General features: G+C 47.6%; 1 protein-coding gene across 6 annotated transcripts in view; it reads left to right on the top strand.

Annotated features, from left to right (window-relative positions):
• SZT2 (SZT2 subunit of KICSTOR complex) overlaps nt 1-25,225 on the top strand; it is a 53,828-nt gene that overhangs the window by 4,230 nt on the left and 24,373 nt on the right. For 4 of the 6 annotated variants that reach the window (XM_030953143.1, XM_030953140.1, XM_030953144.1 and 1 more), the window contains exons 6-34: nt 964-1,123; nt 1,572-1,678; nt 1,837-2,047; nt 3,084-3,254; nt 8,298-8,529; nt 9,188-9,317; nt 10,546-10,688; nt 11,281-11,433; nt 11,782-11,896; nt 14,428-14,633; nt 15,012-15,236; nt 15,678-15,756; nt 16,065-16,162; nt 16,414-16,582; nt 17,066-17,180; nt 17,668-17,781; nt 18,291-18,491; nt 18,613-18,725; nt 19,228-19,369; nt 19,892-20,050; nt 20,700-20,904; nt 21,121-21,233; nt 21,695-21,953; nt 23,282-23,447; nt 23,532-23,624; nt 23,804-23,885; nt 24,018-24,299; nt 24,664-24,802; nt 25,037-25,153. In XM_030953143.1, coding sequence (XP_030809003.1) covers nt 964-1,123; nt 1,572-1,678; nt 1,837-2,047; nt 3,084-3,254; nt 8,298-8,529; nt 9,188-9,317; nt 10,546-10,688; nt 11,281-11,433; nt 11,782-11,896; nt 14,428-14,633; nt 15,012-15,236; nt 15,678-15,756; nt 16,065-16,162; nt 16,414-16,582; nt 17,066-17,180; nt 17,668-17,781; nt 18,291-18,491; nt 18,613-18,725; nt 19,228-19,369; nt 19,892-20,050; nt 20,700-20,904; nt 21,121-21,233; nt 21,695-21,953; nt 23,282-23,447; nt 23,532-23,624; nt 23,804-23,885; nt 24,018-24,299; nt 24,664-24,802; nt 25,037-25,153 — 4,499 coding nt within the window. The remainder of the gene's footprint in view (nt 1-963; nt 1,124-1,571; nt 1,679-1,836; nt 2,048-3,083; nt 3,255-8,297; nt 8,530-9,187; nt 9,318-10,545; nt 10,689-11,280; nt 11,434-11,781; nt 11,897-14,427; nt 14,634-15,011; nt 15,237-15,677; nt 15,757-16,064; nt 16,163-16,413; nt 16,583-17,065; nt 17,181-17,667; nt 17,782-18,290; nt 18,492-18,612; nt 18,726-19,227; nt 19,370-19,891; nt 20,051-20,699; nt 20,905-21,120; nt 21,234-21,694; nt 21,954-23,281; nt 23,448-23,531; nt 23,625-23,803; nt 23,886-24,017; nt 24,300-24,663; nt 24,803-25,036; nt 25,154-25,225) is intronic. The other 2 variants (XM_030953145.1, XM_030953142.1) reach the window with 1 other exon arrangement.

Genomic DNA, 25,225 nt, shown 5'->3' with positions numbered 1-25,225 from the left:
CCCCAGGGGAAGGGCAGGGACTGAAACTTTTTTCACTTTTGAAGTTGCACTTGCTGTATCATTGTTAACAAGTGTCTGAATTTAAGGCATCTGACAAATTAAAGTGATGGACAGTCAATATTTTTTGCTCACAGGCACAGGCTGCTCCCATTTGTGCATAGCAAAAGTTTAGTTAGTTCTAGTTTTATTTTCCCAGCTCCAATCATCTCTAGCTTTGTAGAGGGAGGGGGTCTCAGCCCTTCTGTGCATTATCAGTAAAAACAAAGCCATGTTTTATTACAGGGTTGGACTGCCAGAGCCTTGTGGGGATTAAAGGACTATGAATACAGTAGGTTTCTCACTGGTGTAATTATACAAATTTCAGGCTTTGCCTAGGGGATATTTTTCATAGAAGGTGCAGAAGCTTACCTGCATTTGTTTATATCAACACTGCATAATGAGAGCCATTTGAGTTAAATGCATAGACACTAGACTTTGTCTTTAGGAGGCTCCTTGCCCCCTCTGCTGCAGAGTTTCATAACTGAGATGCAGCTGCCTCTGCCTCTCCAGTGTTTCTGGGCTGAATATAGTAGATTAGGTAGATGCTGAATAGCTGCAGCTTCTAAATGACAGGGGGAGAAAGAGGTATTCACATCTCTTTAACTGGGAACTGCTTTGCTCCACAGAGGAGTTTTAGGGACCCCAAAGTGACCCAAATTTCCCCTTCTATTAGAAATCAGCTTAATATAAAGCTCTGAGCATGCTGTCCCTCCACCTTCAAGCAGCCTTGCCTAGCTGTTCTAAGGGGCCCAAGTGACCAGGATTTTAAGAGCACCTGGAAGTTAAAGCTACAGATGGAGTCTGCTGCAGTGCTCCAGGGTACCATGGAACTGCCAGACTGAAGGTATTTGGAAGAGTGAGAACTAGAGTTGAGCTGAAATCTGCCCCATGGGGCCTTGTGGGGTTTTTTTTTAACTTTTCCAGGTGGATTTATCCCCCCTGAGCCAAGAGAGCCCTGGTGACGTGCAGGAGTCATCTGGGAGGAAGCCCAGTGTGTCTGTGGTCACTGCTGATGTTGGCCTGGTCAGCATGGTCCGGCAAGGGATCCTGGCCCTGCAGCTGCTGCCCTCCAACTCCAGCGCAGGTTGGCTGCGTCCTCGGGGTTAAGGTTGGCCTGGTTGTTTGTGAAGGGTTGTGTTCCTCCTGCCATAGGCTGAGGTTAATGTTATAAGGGCTGGTGTGTGCATGGACCTTTCTGTTAGGGATGAAATTTCAACTGAGACATTTACCCTGCATTCTGGGGGAAAATTTTTCTGGTGGTGGGAATGGGGAGGACCACACTGTGCCAAGTGCTGTGTGTCAGTGTTGGGGAGTCTGTGAGGCAGCACAGCTGTGACTGTGGTTCAGGGCAACCTGGGGTGTGAAGAGCTGTGCCTTTTCTGCGTGCTGTGCTGTACCTAATCAGGATGTTTGCTCAGCCTCAGGATTTTCCTTCTACTTTTGCTCTGCCTAAACTTTGTCTGGTAGATTTCCTGGGAGAATGATAGCTGTTTGAGATGGAAGATGGCACTAAGGTGCTGCCTCGTTTACAGGTATTATAATAATTACGGATGGTGTGACCAGTGTCCCCGACGTGGCTGTGTGTGAGACTTTACTGAACCAGCTGCGCAGTGGCACTGTGGCCTGCTCCTTTGTGCAGGTATGTCTGCTGCTACAGTGTGGGTACCAAAGGGACAGAGGTGAGTTGGTGATGGTGGCATTCGCCTCCAGAGGAGAAGTGTGGGTCCTTGACCAGCTGTTTGCTTTGTTCTCAGCACTGCTGTTCTCTCTCAGGTGTCTCCTTTGTCCATCCCATAGGTGGGCGGTGTCTACTCCTACGATTGCAGCTTTGGACACGTTCCCAATGTGGAACTGATGAAATTCATTGCCATGGCCACTTTTGGTGCTTACCTCTCTACATGCCCTGAGCTGGATCCCCTGAGCCTGGATCTGAATGTGTATCACAAGGCATTTCTGCTGTACTCCTTTCTGCGTACGGGGGAGTCCCTGAATCCAGAATATTACTGTGGTGAGGAATGTGCATGTTCTTGTTCCAGTAGATGGATGTCTTTGAGCACCTCTCTTTGGGATGACTCCCCAGGCTTGATTATGCTGATACTCTCCCTTGTCATGCCTTCTATAGGCTGTGGGCACAATGGGTCACACAGCCTCCCCTCTGGGTTCCAGGAATTGGGTGGACCAGGGAAAACAAACGTCCCATTTTCCACCATTCCTCTAGCTCAGCAATCTGCAGTTAGGCCCACTGTGTTGGGACGTGGAGGGGGTTGGAAGCTCTTGCTCACCCTTCTGTGCACGCCGGCTAGCTTGCAGGTGGGGATGTTCTGGAGAGCTTGTCCTAACAGGGCTTGCAGATGGTGGTTTGGATAGAAAAACTAGACCCCTGAGAACTGTCCCAAGTGCCTCTCCTGGTTGTTCTTATTTTGTGACTGTTAGTGACTGAGAGTGTGCCAAGAGAGATTAGTTTAGTTACCAGTAAGACATGGAGACACCCTTTCATGTCCCAGTGATATGCTGGTGCCATCTGCTCTTTCTGTAACTTGGCAGCAGAAGCCACATTAAGTGGCAAGTTTGAAGAGAACTGGCTTGGGACTTGAAAATGTTGAATCTTAAAAAGATCAGCTGTTAGTGGTTTAAGCTCCACATCCTGATACCTTTTAAAAAGCACCTGGGAGCTCAGGGTTTTCCAGGGAAATCAGTAAAGCCCCAAAGCTTGCTGTGTATGACTGTTGAAACAGATGTGCAGTTTCTGCCTGTCTAGGCTGAATGTGGAATTCCAGCGCGTGCCTTGTCACAGAAGCTGTCCGAGAGGAAGCAGTGCCTGACACCGCACCCTGTCCCTTTCCCAGGCCTCTTGGCCACACTAATGAACCTGTTTGCAGTATTGCAAAATCGGGAGTGAGTGTAGGTGGTGCCTGAAGGATGTACTGTTCCTCAGGCGAGCAAGTGTTCCTGGCAGCTTATATGAAGCTCTTGGGGAGACCTGTTCCTACAGGATGGGGCTCAGGGGAGCTGCTCCCTCACAAACCCATCTCTGCCATTTGCAGTGTCCCAGCACAGGCTGTTCAACGAGCACCTGGTGTCTGCAAGCAGCAACCCTGCTCTGGCGATGCGGAGGAAGAAGCACACGGAGAAGGAGGTGCACGCTGACCTCGTCAGCATCGTTTCGGTCCGGCTGCGCGAGGGCTACAGCATCCGGGAGGTCAACATCACCAAAGGTGACTGCTGCCTTGGGGGCTGGACACAGCTGGGGCTCTGTTCTCAGCTGCTGAGAGGAAAGCACTGGTCTGCTGTCTCAGCAGTGATGGTGTTGTGGAGGAAGGAGCTATTTTCCCCAAACTCTGTTTTCATGAATAATCGCCTGATGTAGGGCTGCCCAATATTGTGTGGTTATGCCCTTGCCAGGCTCATCCTCTGGGGAGGGACAGCCAGTGATGCTCTGTATCTTGGAAGTGATTCCCCACAACTGAAGAGAAACTAGTGACTGGGGTTTGCAGAGTTTTTTTGGGATTTCATCTGTAGTTCTCCTTTTTTTCATCCCTTTCTATTCTCTGCTAGATGCACTCCAAAATACTAACATGAAGTTGAGCCCTTTGGTACAACAGACTTAATGCCTCCAAACTACAGTCTTCCAAAAGAAGAAATTGGGCAAAACAAGGATATTGTTAGGTGAAAATGTCAGATCAGTTAGGACCATAACCAATTCTAGAAGACTATGAAACCTTCCAGTGATCCTGTTCTCTTACCTGACTCACTAGACATGGCACCTGGAGTGTGAGAACTAGCTGCTGGCTGGGGACCTTGAGGAGTTTGATTATCCTTAGGAGTGCCAGTAAATCCCACCTAAATTTCTATCTCCAGCCATGACTAGTGATAATACTTTAACTGAAGGGGAGATGAAAAAATCCAAAAGCAAGCTTGTTAGTACTCTAGAATGTGTTTTATATCAGACAATCATTCTGTGATCTAACTCCAAAACCATTCTAAACTTGCCATGTGATGTTTTCTGTGAATTTACCGTGATCTGTCTGAAAAACATATAAATCCCTTCTGCCCCTGCTCTGGTTGGAAGACTGTCCCAGAACTTCCTTGCTCTTTCTTTAGCTTCCGTTCTAAACTCCCCAAGGCCAAGCTAGACCTGTGTGACTATTATCTTTAATTAACTTTATCCTCCTTCTCTGACTTGCACAAACATATTTAACAACATCTTTCTCCTTTTAACCTACCTTTTGGCAGGTTAATATTAAGCAAGCCAATATTTCACCTTTCTTTTGTAAGGGCAGGCTGTGTTGTTTATTCAGGTTAATAGCTCTTATATTTTTTCCCTTAAGTTGTTTTCTTTTCAGTTTGATCTCACATTTCTCAAAACAGTTGATAAGAGTGCAGTAAGTGTGGTTTAATCAATGCCTTGTTCAGCAGTGTTAATATTTCCCTGCTTCTGAAGTAGAATACCAAATCTGATAGATGGGGAATCACGTGGACTTTCTCCATGACTATATTGCAGAAATCCTTGAGTCTTTCACACACCTTTTCTTTCAGCTGATGAGTCCTTGGGGGTGTTTTTTGGGTTTTGTTTGTTTAGTAGTCCCTAAATGTGCTGTCTTTCATGTGATATTACTCCTAAGTTTATCTTGCTCAGTTCTCCTACCTGTTCCTCTGTGATACCTGGCAATTTTAGTTCATTTGCCTTGATGCATCTTACAAACTGCATGGATCTAAATCACCTTTTTGGGGGGAAGATTGCTAGCAATCATATTAGGTGGTAATTCTTAAAGTTGGTCTTATATGAATCTCTCTAGTTTCTTGTTTCAAGAAGTTTCTGTTAAAAGTAATTCTTGTTTCAGGAATTTTCTGCTAAATTTTCCAAGTGAGACGACAGCTGTTCTAGTAATGTCTGCAGGTTGTTTTCACTAATGTAGGTGAGGCATGAGATTACTTCCCTTAAATCCAGGCAGATGAGATCCATTGCATTCTCCTTGGCTAGGAATGTCTGTGAAACAGTGTGAAAAGTCCATTCCTGTCCTCAGTGTCTTTTATTCTTCTGTGCACAAGTTCACTTACAGCTTGAACAGTGCTGGATAAAAAGCCTTTCTCTTTAATCTGGCAGCAATGCTGAAGTGTTTTTGGTGACTGTGTAGTCCTGTATAGAAATGCTGGAAGAGCATTCACCAGGTATGAATCATTCAAAAAGCAGTCAGACAAGTTCATGTTGTATCTTTTTGAACGAAGGTATAGCTACAACCTCTGGGACAGGATATTGTAAAGCAGTGAATTCCTGCACTCTGGAGGAATGTATTAAAAATATCACCATGTGTTACCATGCTCCCTGCATTTTCCTCCAGGTATTTGCCTGCTGGCTTTTACTCCTTGGAATGCTAAATGGATTGGTCTCCCATTTTTACAAGAGCAGAGAGCAGAAGAGCAGCTGCTGGATCAGAGTGACCTTCTGTGGTGAATAACTATGGGCAGGTGTACAGGGAGGAGTAAGAGCAAGATAAACACGCATGATAATAATCTCCATTCTTCTTTACTTTTTTCTTTCTTTGAAGCCAGAAATAATTTCTGTGTATTTTTTAAGAAGAAATTTTAAAATGAAATGTCAGAGGTTTCAAAAACATGGAGTGTATTTCTATGCAGCCTTCAGACTAGTAGCAGATAATGTTACTTAATACTTGGGAAAGGCTAAATGCTCTAGGGAGTTGGTGAAAAATTTGCTGAACTAACAGGTTAAAGTAGAGTTGAGAAATTATTCAAGACATTTAGACATTCAGCACTGCCTTTGCTAAGGAAAAGCATGTTTGGCTAATCAGGGTTCTCTGAGCCATTCTACAGAGAAGTGTATAACAAAGAACAGTTAATTAACCTGGATTGCCAAAACTTGCCAATTAAAGACTGTTAAGGAGCCAGCTGGCTGTGAAGCAAGAGGAAAAAAGTGCAGCTGTGGACTTTGAAACTGTCAGTTTTCTCCTTCACTTTACCAAAAACAAAATAGAATAAAAAGCTAGCTTTGTGCTCAGAGTTGCCTGGAGAGGTTGTTTGTGATATTTATAAGTACTCTGGTTACCCTCACTGTTTGATTTTTAAATATTTAGGTATTTAGGAGGCAACTTGGTTATTTAGGAATGCAGAAGTGCACGTGAAGAGGAAAGGATTGGAAGGTGTGGAAAGGAAAGAAGCTTCGGGGTCATGGTGTGTAATGGAGCCCAGTTCTTTTACTTTCTGGGACATCGTTGGGGGATCTCCCTCTGTAACAAAAAACAAATTCTCGCTGACCATTTTGTGTTGAGGGCAGCCTGGAGGACAGTTTTCAAAATATAGTCTTCCTCTGTGAATCAGTCCAGCACCAAAACTGGCTGGGCGCTAGCTGAGCAGTGAGAATGGCTGTTCTCTAGTGACAGGAATCAGGGGGACAAAGTGAGCTTTCTGAAAAAATCAGAGCTGGACGTTGTGAAGGAAATCAAAGTAGAAAAAATTTTATTTGCTATTAACTCAGGAACCAGAAAGATAGTGCTTTGTAGTAAAAAAACCCTAAAGATTAATCTAGATGTAACTTCAAACTAAGTAGATATTTTGCCTGCATTTTTAGTTTTGCTTGTGTGGGATCACAGGAGTGAAGCCAGAATGACTAATCGAAACAGAAGTGGAAGTAGGAAATATTTTCATTTGTGATCTAAGCAAAAATGTGGGAATTTACTTGTCATGTTTGCTGTTGATGAAGTAGAAAGGCTTTATTATGAGAACCAAAATGTTGTGCAGAAAGCAATGGATGAGCCCTAAAGCAATAAAAGCGAGGTGACAGTATGAAATAAAAGGAGATGAATCTATAAATTCTTGTTTAGCTTCTCTGATAAACAAGACAATCTTCATAGGAAACAACAGATGGTGCAGTCCTGGCAAGTGCATTTGTGGTAACACAAACCATCCATTGTAGAAAATATTACTGACTTTAAATAAAATCCTACTAATCCCCCAGATTAAGTACAGGTAAAATACAGTATACACTTTTGATCATCTTTGTTCAAGAAAGGTGAATTCTTAAGGTGCAGGAAGGTCTGGGTGTGTTAAGGGGAATGAATGTTCTGCCGCAGCAACAGCTGAAGCTGGGTATGGATTTCTTAGTACTGCACACTCCTTGTCAATGTTATGGAAATGAAGTTCCTCAGAATAAAATAATTAATCAAAAGAACAACCAAGCATGAATTTGGCATGTACTCTGGAAGGATTTTTCTAAACGTTGATGGGGTAAGAGTACTTGGAGGGTGCCTCCCTGCAGGGACCATGAGAGCAAAAAGATGGCTTTAAAGTGAAGCTCAATCAGCCCATGAAGGGGGTGGCATGATGTGCCTATGACAGCAGCAAATGCAACTCTGCAGGAAACAGAGCATCCAGGCTGATGATCTGTTCAGAAGGTTTCCAGCACATCCAATCACTTATCACACAAACCCTGCAAGTCTGGCAAACTATAGAGCAGGCTGGACATAGAATAGATGATGGAGCAGTTGAAATCACAGCGTGGTCATGTGTTTCCCTGTGATGTTTCAGTACAAATACACATGCACAGTCAGCAGGAGTGGGATAGTTCTCTGCTCTTTTGGCTCAGTGAGGCCTGCTGTCAGGTGTTTCTGTTAATCTTGTTAGACAGGCTCGCTTAAAGGAAAAAGAAGAGTAGGTGAATATTAATTCTTAACATCTTAACTCTGGGAAGAGAAGGTAAACATGGTGAGAAGCTTTGAAGATTGTATTTCATGCAATCTAGAATTTCAGTCTGTGCAGGATGAGTAGAGATTAATTCAAAAATTAGGCCTCATCTTCCAGGTTGTTTGTGATTTGTGTCCATCAGATAGGTGTGTTTCTGCGATGGGATGCATTAACTCTGCAGTGTGGATGACAAAACTTTATAGTTGAATGGCCCTGCTCATCTGTGCAAAAAACCAGTTTTCTTGGAAACAAAGACGAGGCTGTGAAGAAGAGAGGCCATTGCAAATGTCAGCACCTCCTCTGAGTTTCAGTTACCTTCTCTAGTGTAGGTAGTACATGTACATTTCAAGAATTGCAAACTCTTTGCCAAGTGCTTCAGTGCAAGCAAAGCCTCCCTCAGTTGGAGAGGAGAGAGAGTGACCAGCTAAAGCAAACAGTTGTTAGATTGCTTTGTTCCCCTCAGCAATCAAACAATCTCATGGTACTCATAAATCCCTGGTCAGAGATAATGCCCAGATGTGTGCAGGGCAAGCACCTGAACTTTCTCTTCTGCTCCCATGCAGGTGGGTCTCAGCTGGAGGTGAAACTGGTGCTGCTTTGGAAGCATAACATGAGGATTGAATACTTAGCTGTGACACCCTGGCCCCTGGACCCATCAAAACGCAGCACTTGGGTGGAAGTGACAATGGAGGGGAGCTATGACATTTTGCACGACATCAGCTGCACCATGAGGAAGCCCATCACCAGTCTGTACCGCACCACAGTCATCCGGCGCTTCTGGAATACCCTGCAGAGGTGAGCTGCACCATGCCCAGCAGTTTCCAATGCCACCAAGTAATTCCTTCCTTGGCATGCTAGGATGAGGGTTTTGCAGGTGGCCATCCCAAACCAGGGTTCAAAAGGAATGTGCTCTGAGGAAGGGGCATGACTCATGACTGATTACAAGCTTGCTGTCTAGCCAAGGAAAAGATTTCAATTGGTCTGTGATCTAGTTTGTAAGAATGCTTCAGGGTAAAGGTATTGCTGCTCTTGGATCTGGATCCTGGGATGCAAACCTTGCCTCTGACTGCCATCCCATGGAGGTCATGTGTTCTTATAGCACACCCGTGCAGCTGCATGGTCACACTGGGAGCAGCAAACAATCACACGTGTCTCTGGGGCTGAAGTGCTTGTGGGTCACAACTGTTTCCTGGCCAGGGTGACTGTTACTCCCAGCTATCCAGCAGATTCCTCTTCTAGCACTTAATTTCCAGCTCTGATTATCCTCTGTATGTGTGAGGCTTCTACACTGGAGCCCCTTTAACACATGGAATCACAGCACTCCCTGTAAAGCTCTGTTGGTGTAGATGGGCTCCCAGGATACAGAGAGTGATGTGTGTGCAAGCCCAGGGCTGACTGGGGCAGCAAGGGGGAGAGCGTGGGCTTTTGTGGCTAACTGCCTCTTCTTTTCCAGCATCAACCAAACAGATCAGATGTTGGTACATCTGCAGTCTTTTGACACAGTCCCAGAACACTTTACCATTCCTGAGAGCACCAAGAATGGGGTGCCCCTCTTCTACATCCCCCCAGGCTCCACCACTCCGGTATGTTCCCTCTCTCTCTGTTTAACATGGGGCAGGCTGTCTCCCCTGCCTATTCTTGTACTCAGGCTTAATCTCTTGCTTATCTTGTCTTCATCTTATCCTGCTCAGTCTGAGAGTTCAGGTGTGGTGCAGTGAGCATCCCATGCCATACATTTCCCCCTCTGAGACATCACCCTATGTCCTCATTGTTGCAGCTACACCTCTAAGCCCAGCAGCAAGTCTCCTAAGTGTACTGTGAAACCTTCTCCTGCAGTGCTGTGGTGTGTTAGACTGATGGGAAGGCTGACACATTTGCTTTTGCTGTGCCTTTTCAGTGGATACCCCATAGGCATTGAGCTGCTGCTGGCTGTGCAGCCAGTGCCCTGGAGACGTAGCTCAGTACTGTCAGGTGAAGATGCACGATGTGCTGAATAGTTGTTTAATAGGCTCATTGCTCTGAGCACTCATGTGGAAGGTGCAAGAGAGATACTTGTCATCTGCACAGCAGAACTAAACAAAATATGAGCTAATAGTTTCCACTGCAAAATTCAAACTCATTGAAACTCACTAAGCAGGAGAGCCAGCATATTATCTGTTCCCTGCCACCAGTGTCCTTGGCATAGATGGAAGAGGACTAGCAGATCTTAAGGCTAGGGGAGCTTTACCTTCAGAGAACTATCCCTTTTATTTTATTGCCTTAAGCTCTTTTTTAGGTTTGCCTAGTGCATTTTCCCTATGCAGGGCTATGTATCCCACGGTATATCTGGAACATCCCATCTTATGGGTAACCACCACTGTATTTCTATGTCAGCAGAGTTGCTGTAGTTGGTGGAATCAATGTCACCATATAAACCTATCAGAGTTGCCCAATGCCACCTATTCTGGCACCCTATTTGCCTGAGCACTTTCAGATGAGTAATCTCAGTGTTTAATTACTTTGCTGACACAAGCCATATATCCCCCTCTCAATCAGAAGGCACACCATTACATATGCTATCTTTTTCACGGTTGATTTACTTGATGCTAAGTAGTTAAATTCCTAATTAACTTGACATTTCAGGAGCCTAATTTATTTTTGCTTACACTGTACTGCCTGTTTCAATGTGAGCACACTTACTCTGTTCAGAGGAAATTACCCAAAGCCAGAGATGTGACCTTCTTAGTCTGCAACAGCTCAGCTGCTGGAGAAATTCTTGCTCTCTCTGGGTGGAGAACTTTTGTGCTGAATATTGTCCCATCATTTTCTCAGGTATTATCTCTGCAGCACAGTGGTTCTGACTCAAGCCATTCCCAGTTTGCCTCCTACTGGAAGCCCATCCTTTCCATGGATGCCAACTTCTGGCAGAGGTGGCTGCACATGCATCGTATAGTTGTCCTTCTGGAGCATGACACGTATGTAATGGGCAGGGCTGAGCTGTGTGCTCACTGTGGGCCAGCCTGGGAAAACAGGGTGTCCAGGACTTGCAGCAGGTGCCTATGGCCCAGGGAAGGGTCTCACTTGTGGGGCCTGATGGATGCTAAAGGTTTGTTTATCTGAGAGGGGCAGTATGGTGGGAATTCATCTTTGATTGAAACAATAAATTGTTTCTCAAGTCCTTCTTGGGTTTTGATTTCCCAATTGCAGGGCATATGGGACCATTCATTTGGGAGCTAACCCACAGTTTGCTGCTGGAAAATGTCTTTCCCAAAAGCATTGCTTTCCCGAGGCTGGTCCTAGTTGCAGAGTAATGTGAATATCAGTCGTATATTGCATGGAGGGAGATAGGATACAAGGGATGTGCTCTCTGCAGTGTGGAAATCCCAGTGTACTCAGAAGTGTGACTCTCCCCAGTGCTTGATTAGAGGAGATGCTTATTCATTGGCTGCTGTGGAGGAAAAAAGGCTGATGGACCAGTCAGAGTAGGATGGATGTAGCAAAACCTCTGGGTTGTGGGGGAAGGAGAGATACTGCAGCTCTGAAATGACTGTGTGTCCCACCCTGCAGGCCTGTGCCCAAGCACCTGCACACGCCGGGCAACAACGGGCGCTACAGCACCATCCAGTGCCGCATCTCGCACTCGGCGCTCACCTCCCTGCTGCGTGACTGGAGCAGCTTCGTGCTGGTGGAGGGCTACTCCTATGTCAAGCTGATCCATGGGTGAGTGCTCTAAGCCAGTGCTGTGGGGGAGCTGGGCCTGTGGCCAGACCAAGGAGCTGGTTAGACCAGTATGTGGCTATGGGCCTGAAGCAGACGTTTACAGGAGAGGATGAGAGCTAGACAAGGGGGTATGAAATCCTGCAGCTTCTGAACTGTTCCATTGTGTTCAGGTGCAGCCCGGAGGGAGAGGGAAGCCAGCTGAGGGGTTTCTGCATGCTAGAACCGATATGTGTTACTGTGAGGTTGTGTGCGCTATTGGGCTCTGTGGAGCAGATCTCTGCTTGGTCTGCCATGTCAGAGCAGCAAGATCCATGCCATTTCAGCCTTGTCCTGATCCCTCCTCCATAGGTCTGAGGATCTTACCCCTTCCTCGTTCTATGTGGTACGAATCATCTCCAAAGCTCCCTGCATGGTTCTCCGGCTGGGCTTCCCCATTGGCACACCTGCACAGGCCAGGAACAAGGTGAGAGCTGCCTGTCTGCTTCATGGGGTAGGAGCAGAGCAAGAAGTTCTGAATGGGAAAATGAGGGGTAGATCACAGGCAACACTGTAGGCAGCTACCCTCTAATAACAACTACCACGTTAAGGCTTAGATGGGTTTGAATCTACTGTAACAGAAAGGGTCATTTGGGACAAACTTTGTTTGTTAAGTCTGTGAAAGATCTAAACCCAAAGACTGGAAGATCAATAGAATAGCTGGTCACATGGATGTTTTTCCCACTGCTTAATTCAGTTGTGGGGCTTGAAATGACTCAGAGGTTATCTAGTCTATCCTTCTGACCAAAGCACAATCAATACCATCTGTAAAGAACAGCAGATACTTGTCTGACTCATCTGCAAAGACCTCTGTGATAGATGAACTACATGTTCCCTGGGCTATCTCTTCCAGTACATGTACATTGAATCTGTTGGGAAGGGAGGAAGTTAATAGTTAAAATGCAAACAATGCCCCACATAAGCAGTACAGGGAGAGAAAAAAATTAGTACCTAGGAAATGTTTTCAGGATAAAAGTCTGTCAGATAGACTTTAATAACTTTTTTGTATCAAAATAAATGAGCTGCCCTAGTCAGATGCAAAAGGTGGAGTTGCTGTGTGAACTCATTCCCCAGTTATAATGGCTGAGACAAGTCTAAGTGTTCCTAGGTAAAGCATGAGAAAGATATCCTGCTATTAAACTGTGTGAACTTTTTAATATAAACAAGAGGTTTATCATTAAATCTAGATCTTTTATCTTGATGAAAGAAATCTTTGGTTTGTCTAGCTTAGCTTTAGTATTAGAGACTAGTCTGAGGAGAAGCTAACAAACATGGGGAGGGCCATCTCTTTCTGAGATAATGAACCCAGATAATGCTAAATGTTCTGGCACTCTGGCAGATCTGACCTTCCATGACTTTAGGGGATCCAGGACTTGGGCACTGGTGCTGAGTCAACATGTGGGCTTGGTAATGCCAAGTGACAGGTTTTTTTGAAGGAATTCCCTCTGACAGGTGCAAATTAATATCTCTTTCATGAAGAAGGTATGAGACAGGCACCGTACCCTGCGCTGTGGGCAAGCTCCAGGTCATTGCAGCAGGAACTATATGTAGATCATAAATTGTATCAGCCATAATATTTTTTTTGCCTGCTATAGAGCTGATTAATTACTCAGTGTGGAGGATGGCAGTAGAACTTAGCCTGCCTTGTTTAAAGGAAAGGGGGTTTTGTGCTGAGCAGTTCAAATTTCCAATGCTGAAGGGAGGGAAAGCACCTCATACAGTTGACTTTCAGAAAGCTTTTTGGTGAGACTTTGCATAGGGCATGACTGTAGAACTGTAGGAATGGGATGTCATAAAGCAAACTGCCTTGGGGAACAAAGGAAGGAAATTGAAAAAGCGCCCTGTTTCATCACAGCAGAAGCTGTTTGTGATTTTCCCAATCTTTTTTCTAGTCAAAGGGTAGGGAACTCATTTGCAGAAAGGTAACATGAGCTGAGGAAATGTGCAGGTGGCACAAAGCTATTTCAGCCTCTGTGCTTTGGTGACACCCTAAGCAGCACAGTGTTGGCTGGAAACCAGTATGGATAACTGCAAAATAGTGGGATTTGGGAGCTTAAATACCATTAGTGATTCTGTGATATCAATATGAAACCATGAAGGGGACCCAAGTGGCAGTGCAGTGCAGGAAAGAGCTCTTGTTTAATATTTGGGTTTGGAGACGTTCCTTTCCTTGAAAAAGACATAGTAATGATGAGAAAAGTTACTGAAATAGTTAATGTTGAGGAAGATGGAGAGCTGCTGTTCTTCTGTTTAACTACAGTGGTAATAAAAATTGAAAAAAGTTGAACAGAGATCATGAAAAGAAATCTAACTATAGAAATTTCAAAGAAAACACTGGGCTATTGTGGGAATCAGATGCTGATGTGGGTTGAACTATATTCAGAGCTACTAAAAGCTTAAAAGAGTAATCAGGAAGTCATTGTGAAAGTATCTTGGAAAAAAATAACCTAAAAAATAGCTCAGGCTCCTGAAACCTTTTGCCACAGAGATTTGACAAATGAACGCAGTAGTGGGGGAATACATAAGACAGAGCTGTAGCTGTTCCCACAGCTGATATGGACTAGTTTACATTTACTGTAGGCTGTTGAGGAGAGGAGGAGGGAAGAATGAGGGTGCATGCTTGGACTGCATCTGTGGAGGAGCTGGCATGCAATTAATTTGTTTTTAATCTGAGTTGTGGAAGGCAACTTCTTCAGCCTTGAAATAGTCTCTAGGGTTTTTTTAATCTTCCTTTTGCTTTTAAAAATACTTAAAATAGGGACCAGAGATCCTTGTGTCATCTTGATCTTGGTCTTGCTAGTGCCTCAGAAGTAAAATTGCCTTTAACTCCTGCTCTTCTGTGTCTTCAAGGAGTGTTCTGTTCCTTTTGGTCAAACTCTTGTTCTAGACACTTATTTTGAGTAGTTGATGTCTCCAGACAAAGTTGGTCATGTTTGCCTTTTGCTTTTGCCATGACAGATAGTGGACGAGTTACGGGACCGAATCTTGCAGCTGCGCTTTCCCCACAGGGTCCAGAGCAAGGAGGCAACTCCAAAAGCAAAGAGGAAAATGTTGGGCAGTAGTTCTCCCTCCAAGTCCCCACCTGTGGCTGGGGCTCAGTCAGCCCTCTCAGACAGACCCTGCCTTGTTGTGCTGCACAAACCGTTGGAGAAGCTGCTGATCAGGTAGGGATGGAGTACCAGGCTGTCACCTTGCCCTGTGAAGGGGAAAGGAGGAAGATCTGTGGATGGTGCTGCCAGTTGTAGGATGAGAGTGCTGTGAATGAAACTGGTGCTTGTTGGGATGGGTTTGGGTTGCATGGCTGTGAGTTGTAGCAGGGATTCTTGGTGGACAGGCAAATTTATCACTCCTAATGAAGTACAGTGTGGAAGTAATTTAGGTACTGCTCTCTGAGTAGGATCCTGTGCTGGGCCAGCACATTCTGCTGTTGGAAGATTGTCCTGGGCCCAACAAGTGGGTTGTGAATCCAGACAGCACTGATCCTAAACAAAAAAAAAAAATTTTTTTCCATATCAGCATGCCACACTTCTGCCCTCTCCTAGGTATGAGAAGCTGCCTTCTGACTATCGAGCCCCCTTCATCCTGAACCTGGAGCACCCCCCCGTGTCTGGTCCCCTCACCATGGTGGCCAATCGCACCGCCTCCTCCACCCTGGCTTCCCTGTCCCGCTACTTCTACCACCAGCGCTGGATCTGGAGTGTCCAGTCAGGACTGGCACCAGCCGTGCCCATCACTGCTGTGGCCCAGCTCCTTTCCACACTCACAGAGTAAGTTGCACACCTGACAGGTGTCCTCTCTCCAAGCTGGTCCTGGGGGTACAGGGAAAGCAAGGTCAACCTTGCTTATTACATTTATAAGGCCTTATAATAGGTTAGAGTTAAAGCTGCTGTGCAGAGGGTTTTGGTCCTGTACACAGCTTCTAGAGCCACTTGGGTCAGTGCTTTACCCAGTTCTGCAGGTGTAGTTGGAGAAAATGAGAGAAAATGTCCTGGAAAACACGCAAGAGGGCAAGAGGTGTTATTGTACCTGGTGTGTGCTGATCTTCACACAGACTGTTCTGGCAGTGTCATATCTCCCCATTCTCTGTGTGCAGCTCCCTGTCTTGAGAAGGACAGTGTTTTGGGGTGAAGGGTACAGTTATTCTTGCATTTAAAGCTTACAGTATGGATGGAGAAGTCCTGCAGGTCTGACTTCCTCTCTGTTGCAAGGGTTCGTCTGTCAGAGGGTTTCCACTTTGCATCCAGTGGGGATGGCATTATCAACATGGTGCTGGAGCTGCCCATGCAGGTGAGCCTGGCTGCTGTCCTCATTGCTGCTCCTGGGGTGGATTCACCTTCCTGTGGTAGATTTATCATCTGCTTCTAGCACACACCCTTGACATGTACAGGGAGAAAGTAAAGCCACTTGTGGGTTGGGCATTTTTCTGCCTTCATCTGCATTTAGAGAGCTGCTTTGTGGTAGGGGCATGCTGTGCTGGAGGAGTTATTGGGGTTGGGACAGGCTTCCTCTTTTCATCAGTGCTAGTGGAGCTGTGTGATGGGGCTGTGCTGTGTAAGGGGGTACTGGCTAGGGCTCATGCAGTGTCTCCCCTCCAGATTGATGGCTCAAGTGAGAGCAGCAGTGACAGGGAGAAGCACACCTGTGTTGTCCAATACATCCTCTTCCCGCCCCACTCTACCTCCACCAAGGACAGGTGAGGCTGCTCTTCTGCTCCCAGGGGGGTTGGCAGTGGAGTCACAGCTCCAGACTTTTGCAGTCAGTTTGGAAAGAAGGGAGATCTCCACCATCTGGTATAGATAACCAGTTGTCATTGGTCACCAGGTTGCTGGGGCTTCACCTGCCACTCTTGGGTTCCTGTGGCTGCTCTCACAGCTCTGAGAGAAACTGCAGTGGGCTGCTGGGTCTGTGCCACCTCACAGGACTTTCTTTTTGACTTCCCTCCAGCTTTTCCACAGATGATGACAATGATACAGAGGTAGAGGCCATTGAAGTGGACACAGAACTGAACTTGGTCACTGAGTGCTGGGTAGAGCCACAGAGTGGCCATGTCCACAGTAGTGCTGAGAACTGGAAGCACCTCCATGGCTTGCCGTACCAGAAAATACCTAAAGCGGTGAGTCCCTGGAAGGGGAGGGGCATGGACTCTTTTGTGGAGGGAGAAGGGTTCAGTGTAAGTGCACCACAAAACTGCTGGTAAATACTGAAGGCCAGAAGTGATAGGAATGCTAGTCACAGAAGAGATTTCTAAAAGAGGAACTGGCCACTGGCCGTAAAGGGTTTCTTGATTGCAGTGTAGTGGATGCAGTGCTGGTTTGGGATAGCTAGGAAAATACAAATTATTTTGTGAAGAATCATTCCATTGGAGGAGAGCAAGCTGGACCAGAGCAGGGACTGCAGGTAGTGCTACCAGCACTCCTCCTGAGCAGGGTGAAAACAGGCTAAAGGGCTGCTGGAGAAGGAGGGAGCAATGAGTGAGAATAGGGCGGCTCAGGGAACAGGATTATAGGTGTTCCTTCTCCTTGCTTTTAGACTCTTTTCTTCTGCATTTGTGGGTATAATTCTGCTGCATAAACTGAGCCTAAACTGCTTACTGCAGCTCTATCCCCGGGACCTTGCGTGCATCGCCACCATGCTGACCTTCGAGTACATCAGCCAGCTGTGCCAGAACAAGGAGTGGGTCTGCCCTCCCTCAGACACCAAAGCTGCTGAAGGTGAGTCCACCATCTGTGTCCTAGCAAGCTTGATGGAGTGAAGAAGCAGCTAGGTCTTGAATATCTCAGGACCCATAGAAGGCAGAACAGGTATTTTGACAACTTTGTAGACTTTGGTGGCTGTGGGTCACTTTGTTGCACTTATGTTCAGTTGGCAGAGAAACGGCTTTAGCCTGGGAAGGCCAAAAAAGCACTGAGGCTTTCTGCCTAGGCTGGAGAGGTGGCAGGGTGACCTTGCTTGAGCAGGGGGGTTGGTGCAGGTGAACTTTCCAACATCAACCATTGTGTAATTGTGTGAGAGGAGCTGACTTCAGGAGCAGGTGGAAGATGAGCTCATCTCTTCAGTGATAGGCCTGGTGTGCCTGGGCAAGTGGTGTTGTAGAAGTCATAAAGGATATTAAGGAGGAGCTCCTCTGTTCTCAGTTTCAAGTCAGAGTTCCCAGAGCAGTTTGTGGAATGCTGGTGGTCCTGTTCATCTCTGTTGCAGATCCAGACATGGGGCCTGGCTTTCGAGTGCATGAGATCCCATTCCAGTTCAACCTCATGAAGCTCTTGCCCAGGTGCCAGCAGGTGGAAATGTTCTTTCTAATGCTGACAAAAGGTAGGTGCCTCTTCACCACCTGCTTCCCCTTGTCCTCCCTCCATGGCTATGGACAGCCTGCTCCACCTGCTTGTCTCCCTGGGCAGCAGCATGTGAGCACTGCCATGCTTCTTTTGGTAGCTCAGTGCTGTTCTTCCCAGCTCTGCAGCCCCAGGGCTGCCCAGCTATATTGCTGCCTTTCCTGGGATGATAATTTGTAAGAGCTGCTTTTGAAATTGTTAAACCTAGATAGTAGCTTTGTGGTGGTTGTTCTTGTGTGTACCCCCAGCATCTCCACAACAGTTAGAGTAGCAGGGTGGGTGAGTGCAGGGTAACTAATGATGCCAAAACTCCAGGACCTCCTCAACCCTATCCAAGTCAACACTATCCAAGTCAGTCTTGCAGAGGTGCTGGGGAAATTCCTGGCTATGTGGAGGTGTTGCTTTGCAAAGGGTTGTCTCCTGGGGTCATGGGCAGGTGGTGGCTATGGAGATGCTGTCTCTGAAGCCACCATTGGTTCTGTTTTGAAGCAGAGAATGAGGAGGTGACCAAGGACTCTTCATTTGTGCCCAATGAAATGCTACTAAACCTCTTCCATGGCTGCCTTCAGCATGACCTCAGTGACAGGGAGATCCCCATGGCTGATGCTGATCATGTGGCTTTCATGGAGCAGGTTCTCCAACGGGATCGTGATGGCCATCAACCCCCCTTCACCCTCCCTGTCATCAGAGGTAAGGACCAGGAGTGTGGCAGTAGTGACACCAGCAGCAATGAGGTTTTTCAGGAGCCTTGCTTTCAAGTCTCATCCTCAGTTGGGGTTTCTCAGATTGGTTTCTCTGTGCTCCATTTCAGAAGAAACCCTAAAAGCTTCTGGGACCTTGGAGCAGCAGGATGCTTCTGCATCTTATCATCTTGTTGGCAGCAATGGCACCAGGGATATGACTGGCTCCACAAGTACTCTGCAGGTACTGCTGTGCTGCTGTCCTTCTCCTGAGCCCCCTCAGAAACCAAGGCAGCAGCTGACAAAGAGCAGGAGAGTTGAAAGGGCTGAGAAAGGCTGAAAGGCAGCTGCTCTTGCCCACCTTTGGCAGCAGTTTAGGCTGTATCCTGTGTCTGAAGTCAGGCAGGAATCTAGAAGGTGTGTGGATGGTTGCATTCACTCTGGGCCAAGCCTGTTACAGCAGCACTGGTACTGTGCTGCAGATTGTTCTGAAACCATGGGCACTCACAGCACAGCTGGCTAAGCATCTCCTGACTGTTGTGCTGTACTTCCTGGAGCCAGGCTGCTCCCAGAATGGTGACTTCTAGAGCCAGGCTGCTCTGAGAATGTGCAGAGGTGACATGGAGGGTTTCAGTGCTGTGCCAGCCAGCAGGCCTGGAAGAACTTGCTCTGTGTGCTTGCTACCTGCCTCAAGGTGGGCCTGTGCCATATGCCATGAGTTTATCTAACTCCTGCTCTTCCACCAGAGCCTTGGCAACACAGAGCTGCCTGAGGATGATGTGACACTGAGTGACACGTTGGGGCCCTTTCCCCCTCAGTGGCGATGTTATGCCAAGCTGGTCAACCCACAGCATGTGTTCCTGACCTTCCTGCCAGCCACCTTCTCAGGTGAGGGGGTCTGTTGTGGGGAGCAAGGGAAGGCAGCAGTCCTACACACCTCCTCAGGGAAACAGAAAAACCAGAATCAGCTCTTGTAGGGTGGAGAGAAAATTGAATAGCAGAGTTCATGATGCACAGTCTTTTTGCACCACATGGCCGGGAATAGAATAGTGCCAAGTGTTGAATGTCCTGCTTTTCTCTCAGCATGTGGTGCTGCCCACATAGGGTTTTCAGGTGGGGGATGTGGTGTTGAGTTGTTTGCTAGCTGCAGCCATTTGGACTGTTTTCCCAGTGGGGTTGTTAATGAATGGATTAAGGAGATTGCTAATGGGATGGTCTGGGAGAGTCCCTGCTTCTGGACATTGGCACTGCTCTGGCTTCCACTGAGCCACTGGTGAAAGCTACAAGGCTCAGGTGAAGCTGCTTCTACACACAAAAAGGTAGCAGGAAATCTGCTCTCTTGGGAATGTAGATTGAGAGGTTAAGCTGTTCTCACTGGACAAAGGATGATTTTATTTCCTTTTCCTCCAGATGTACAGAAGCTGATGGCTTGTGGGTTGGACAAATCTCCAAAAGATGAGAGTCGATCTGGAGAAGATACCGTGGGACCTGTCTGTGCAGAGCGAGTCAGAGCTGAAGAGGGGGATGCTGCAGTGCCATTGCCAACCCTCAGCATAACACCAGCTCATGGTACTGACAGCACCTTGTTAAAGTATCAGTGTCCTTGCTATTCTTGAGCATACTGTTGAGCAGATTAAAGCAGGAGGATTAGCAGGCTGCTGCAGCCTGTCAGCTCCTGCCTGGCAGTCAGCAGAGTTGAGACCAGAGGCACAGTGATGTTCATGGGGGCATGAAGGAGTGTAATGTGAGTTGGGTGTCCATGGCCTAAGGTTTATTCCTTGTGGGCATGAGGGTTGCAGGTAAGATAGAAGCTACTAGGAATGGCAGTAGTGGGTTGCACTGGAAAGTCAGTGACTCTCATTTCATGATCCAGACTGGCACTGTCAGCAGCACACTGTCTTAGGGAGAAGGGCACAGCTCTTGAGGTGTATGGGATTTGATTGCACAGCGCCTAGGGCAGATCAGACATGCTCACAGTGATGATGAAGGGTTGTGCTGCTGCACAAGGTAGTGGTGGTGCTGATGAGCAGTCATGGCTGTAAAGGGGATGAAGGTGGCCAAAGCACTGAGCTGAGTGGTTGGGTGCTGGGTGAGGATGAGTGGTGAGAAGCTTGAAAAACCAATATCTAACTGTGGTGCTTCTGTGGGAGCTGTGATGTCTCAGACCAAGAGCTAGGAACCATCAGAGGCCTTTATCTTAGAATTGTCACTTTTGCAGAAGTGAGCCAGGACGCTGGGGAGCAGAGTGGCCCCTCCCGGAGAGATGTGCACATCTCCTTCTGCCGGCAGAACTCGCAGTCTGAGCTGGCCGAGAGCCGCCGCTTCCGCTGCCCCATTTACATCTACAGCTGCTCCCTGGAGCTGCTGCGAGAGCAGCTTGTCAGCCCACGGGCACAGCGCCCTCCTCGGGACATCTTCTTCAGGTAATGCCCACCATACTTGGTACCTAGACAAAAACCAGAGGAGTTTCCTTGGCAAGAGGCTGGCTCTAGCCCTGTCTGCTTGGCTTGGCTTGGCCTCTCTGCCTTATAGCAGCCACTGCCTGTGCATGCCCTAGGCTCTGCTTTACTGGCACCAGAGCCATTTACAGTCTAAAATGTGCTTCACTGGTGCTAAAGGCTGTGGTTCCTCTTTTCCAGGTCCCAGTCTCTGGAACGTCCTCCGACTGCTGCCTGGCTAGACCACAAGCACAAGGAGTTGGTGACTTACTGCACCCTGCTGCAGGAGCACTCCCACCAGTGCTATGTGAAAGGTGAGCAGCAGCACAGTGGGACCTGTGGTGGGGTTGGGGTTGGATCCTGGATGTTCTTCTAAGAAAGCAATATCTCACTTTCCTTGTGATCTTACTCCAAGCAAAGGGAGGAGCTGTGGGACTGATGTACCACCAGGAGGGATTTAAAGATGCCTTTGTGCATTCCCTATGGGCCTTGCAGAGGCTGTTCTCCAACCTGTGGAGTGCTGTGAAGGAGCATCCCTTCTTCAATGTCTTCCTCTCACCTTCAGGGTGACAGATGGTGTGGGCACTCTGTTGTCACCCAAGCCCAGGCTAACACGTAGCATAGGTGCCCTGGCTGCCTCCTGTCTCCAGCACCAGCACTGACTCCAGCTCTCTGCTGGGACTTGGTGAAGATCCATATGTGGCCACTGCCTGACTCCCACAGCCTCACATCCTTGGGCTGCCATGGGATGCTCAAGCCCTGTGTTTATCTCTAGGGCTGTTCAAGAGCCTTCAGCAGTCACACAGCATCAGCTCCCAGGACCTGCTTACTGCCATGGACTACTGTGAGGAGCTGCTCCAAGAGATTGACATCACCAACTTCCTGCTGACGGTGTGCAGCCACGTCCGCTCGTTCCGAGAGAGCCACCAGCATTTCCATGCACACTCCAAGGCAGCCAGCTTCCAAGTGGGCAGCATGGAGCAGGAGGAGGAGCACAGCTGTAGGGAACGAGGTGTCTTGGTCTCTGAGTCAAGGTAAGGACCCACCTCAGTCTTTGTTCTCTTCTTAGCATCGTGACACGACAAATCTTTTTTCAGGCAACTTTTAGTGCCTGCTAGAAGGAATGTTGTAGGGCAGAGCCACACAGAGCAGCAGATACTTACACAGTTGAGATACCCACCTGGTATGGTGTCCACCAGGACCCTCTATTTTTTACAGTCTCTGATGACATCCATCCTTTCTTTCTCTGATAGTCTTGGCTCATTGCTGTCTCATCTGGCCTGAGCTGGAGGGCAGTTTGTCTGCAAGCCTGCAAGACTTGTTTCTGGAGAAATTATGCATCTCCTGCTGCTGCTTGACTCATTTGAGTTTGCTGTTGACTCTGGTGTAAATGACAGCTTTGTTATCCTTTTCTAATGAATAAAGTGTCTCTTTTTAAAATTAAAACTCTTGGAAAAAATGCACAAGGGAAACACCAAGGCAGAATTGAAATATGCTAAACTTCTGTACTGTTCCTTAGGGTATTTATGAGGTTTCTATCTCCTCTGAAGGCTTAAGGGAGAAAGAAGTGCTGTGCCTTAGTGTCTGTCAAAGAAACAGACAGTTTCTTTATGTAAATTCATTAGCATTTGTTGGGAATCTCCAGTGCTGTGTCATCTTATACTGTAAATCATTGAGGTGAGACTGTGATTTTGAAGAATTTTCAGTGTTTAAAAAGTAAGGTGACTTCAAGTGCTACTTTCCACAAGAAAAACTGTGGCAACATTTTTGTTGTTGTTGTTTATAGGATATTATGAATCACCTATCTGAATGCAAGTTCCATAAACTTTTACTGAAGAATGAATAGCTTGTAACACATTGCACTCAGATCTGCCACCTGTATCACTAATTTGAGTACCAGGGGAGTGCTTTGACCAGTCAACATCCCACTCCCCGAATTGCTTTTCCTGAGTTTTAGGGAATAATTCTGTCATGAAACTGCTGAGTGAACATGGGCCTGAGCTTTGCTGCCCAGACACTGGTGTGCTGACATGGTGGTACTTTCTGTGAGGGGCCCTGGACTGGCTGCTGGTAGTTCAGGTTGCTGCAGGCCTGTCCCTGTAGTCTGTGTCTCTGTTTCCCAGGCAGGGTCTGTGTGTCGTGTACAGACATGGCAATATGATCAGCATGGTGAAACTACCTCAGGCCTGGCTTCAGACAGCAGCTGGGCACATGGGTGGCTGCTGGGCTGTGGAGCTGTGGGTGTTCAGATTGTGTTGACACAGATGAGGTTTGGGGAACTGGGGTACTGGCAGGATGGATAACATGTAAAATTTGTCTTGTTTCTTGATCTGCCTGTCTGACCTGCCCACAATCTTGTCAGTGCTGAAATGGAAGACTACAGTGAGCAGGACTCCCATAACATTGCCAGCCCCACAGAGGAGCCAAAGAGCAGTGCGGGCACCAGCTGCTGTTCAGAATTTCCCCTCTCACTGCTGGAAATTGGACAGCCCTGCCAGGCACACCCAGACTTGCATAAAATTATCCAGGTGAGGAATGTGCAAGCTTGACCTGGCTTCAACAGGAGTGTGTAGAGTAGGATGTCTGCTTCATAGTTGGGTTTTCTCTTCTAGGAAAAATTCCTGGAAATTGGAAGTTTACATTTCAAGCCAGTGCCATCAAATCCTCACTATTTCTTCTACTGCCCGCCATCAGCCAAGAAAGAGGTAGGCATGGGGCTGTCCTGGCAGGCACCTGATCCTTGTGGAGTAGCTTTTCTTGTGTCAAATGTGGATTTGAGGCTCGCAGACCCATGGGTAGACTTAGTCCCTGGAGCTCCCATCAACACCTGATAATGTATTGCCTGGCATGATTCTAGTATGTGCCCTTTCTCTCTCCATCTCAGGAAGAGGCATCTCGGGATCAGGCAGACAGGAAAGGCAGTGAGGACATGGAGGGATCAGAGACAGAAATGGCAGCTGAAGAAGGTAAAATTTGCTTGCTCTGTCTTGGAAAAGAAAACGTCTGTCCATGTGGTGATGCCTTTCAGAGCTAGGTGTGTCTGGTCAGGTCTCTGGGGGTGTGGACCTGGTTTGCTGACAGGGAACCTGTATCAACAGGAGCAGTGTCCGGATGCTGCATTGCCACAGAGAGTGACCCAGAGCTGGAGGTGGAGTACCGTGAGAAGCTGGAGCACGAGTTCCCAGACACAGATTCCCTCTCAGACTCCAACACAGTGAACCAGGATGACGACTCCTTCAGTGTACTGGGAGGGGACTCGCTCAATGAGCAGGAGTTCCTGGAGCAAGAGATGCCCCCGCTCTTTGTGCACCTGACCTGCTCAGTGAAGCTGCGTAGCCAGCACAGCTCCATGCCCGTGCAGTCCCTGCCCACCTGTCTAGGTAAGAACAAGACTTGCTGGGGGGTTAAATGGCAATAGGGCTTCTGTCAGGTCCCTGATGGGTGAGCAGCCCCTGGAACAAACATGCTGTGTCTTAAACAGCAATCTCCCTGGACCAGCCTTCACTGTAAACCCCCAGGGTTTGCCATCATCAGACAAGGGCTTTTTCACCAGGTCTCCCACTTGCTGTGGGGTTGGTCATGGAAGGTTGAAAGGATCATGGAAGATGATGGTGGCCTTCTTGAGCCTGTCCAGGTGTGTGTGACAGCCACCTCTTGCAGTCTCTGTACTTGTCACCAGGCTGGGTATGTGTGCAAGCAGAGATGTTTGTTGCTTGAGTCCCTTCGTTTGTGATCTCTCCTCAGGGGAAGTTCTGGGCTGCCTGGAAAGCTGCCAGGGCTTGAACACCATTGACTTGGGGGACCTCTGCGTGACCCTGGACATCTTTGTGTTGACACTGCCCCTGGAGATAGAAGTTGTGAACACAGACATCCTCCACAACAGGTAGGTGGAAAGAGGCCCAGTCACCCACCCTCTGCCTGCCCTAGCCAGTCATTCTTGGCTCATCTCCATGTACTGAGACTTAAGATTCTTCTTCTCACAGAGCCTGTCACAGCCTTAAGAAGACTAAAATATTTCCTAGATAGGCTCACCTTCCCTTGAGATCCCTTTTCTGCTCTCTGTGTCTGTTTATCCTCTCTGGCTCCAACTCTCAGGCTGCTCTCTCTCCTGTGACAGATGCACCTCTGAGAGCAGCGTGTCCTTCACACGCTCTCCAGGGCAGCCGTCCTCTTTCCGCTCGGACGAGGACATCATGCACAACCTGGAACGGCTCCCGTCCACCGGAGATGAGAGGTAGGGCACTGCACAGCCCCTCACTGCTTCCTTTTACTGCCTGGGCGCTGCACTGTGGGAGCTGCAGGAATG

Source organism: Camarhynchus parvulus, chromosome 8, assembly GCF_901933205.1.
Source record: "Camarhynchus parvulus chromosome 8, STF_HiC, whole genome shotgun sequence".
In the NCBI taxonomy this organism is placed as follows: domain Eukaryota; kingdom Metazoa; phylum Chordata; class Aves; order Passeriformes; family Thraupidae; genus Camarhynchus; species Camarhynchus parvulus.
This window is presented reverse-complemented; position numbering and strand designations above follow the sequence as displayed.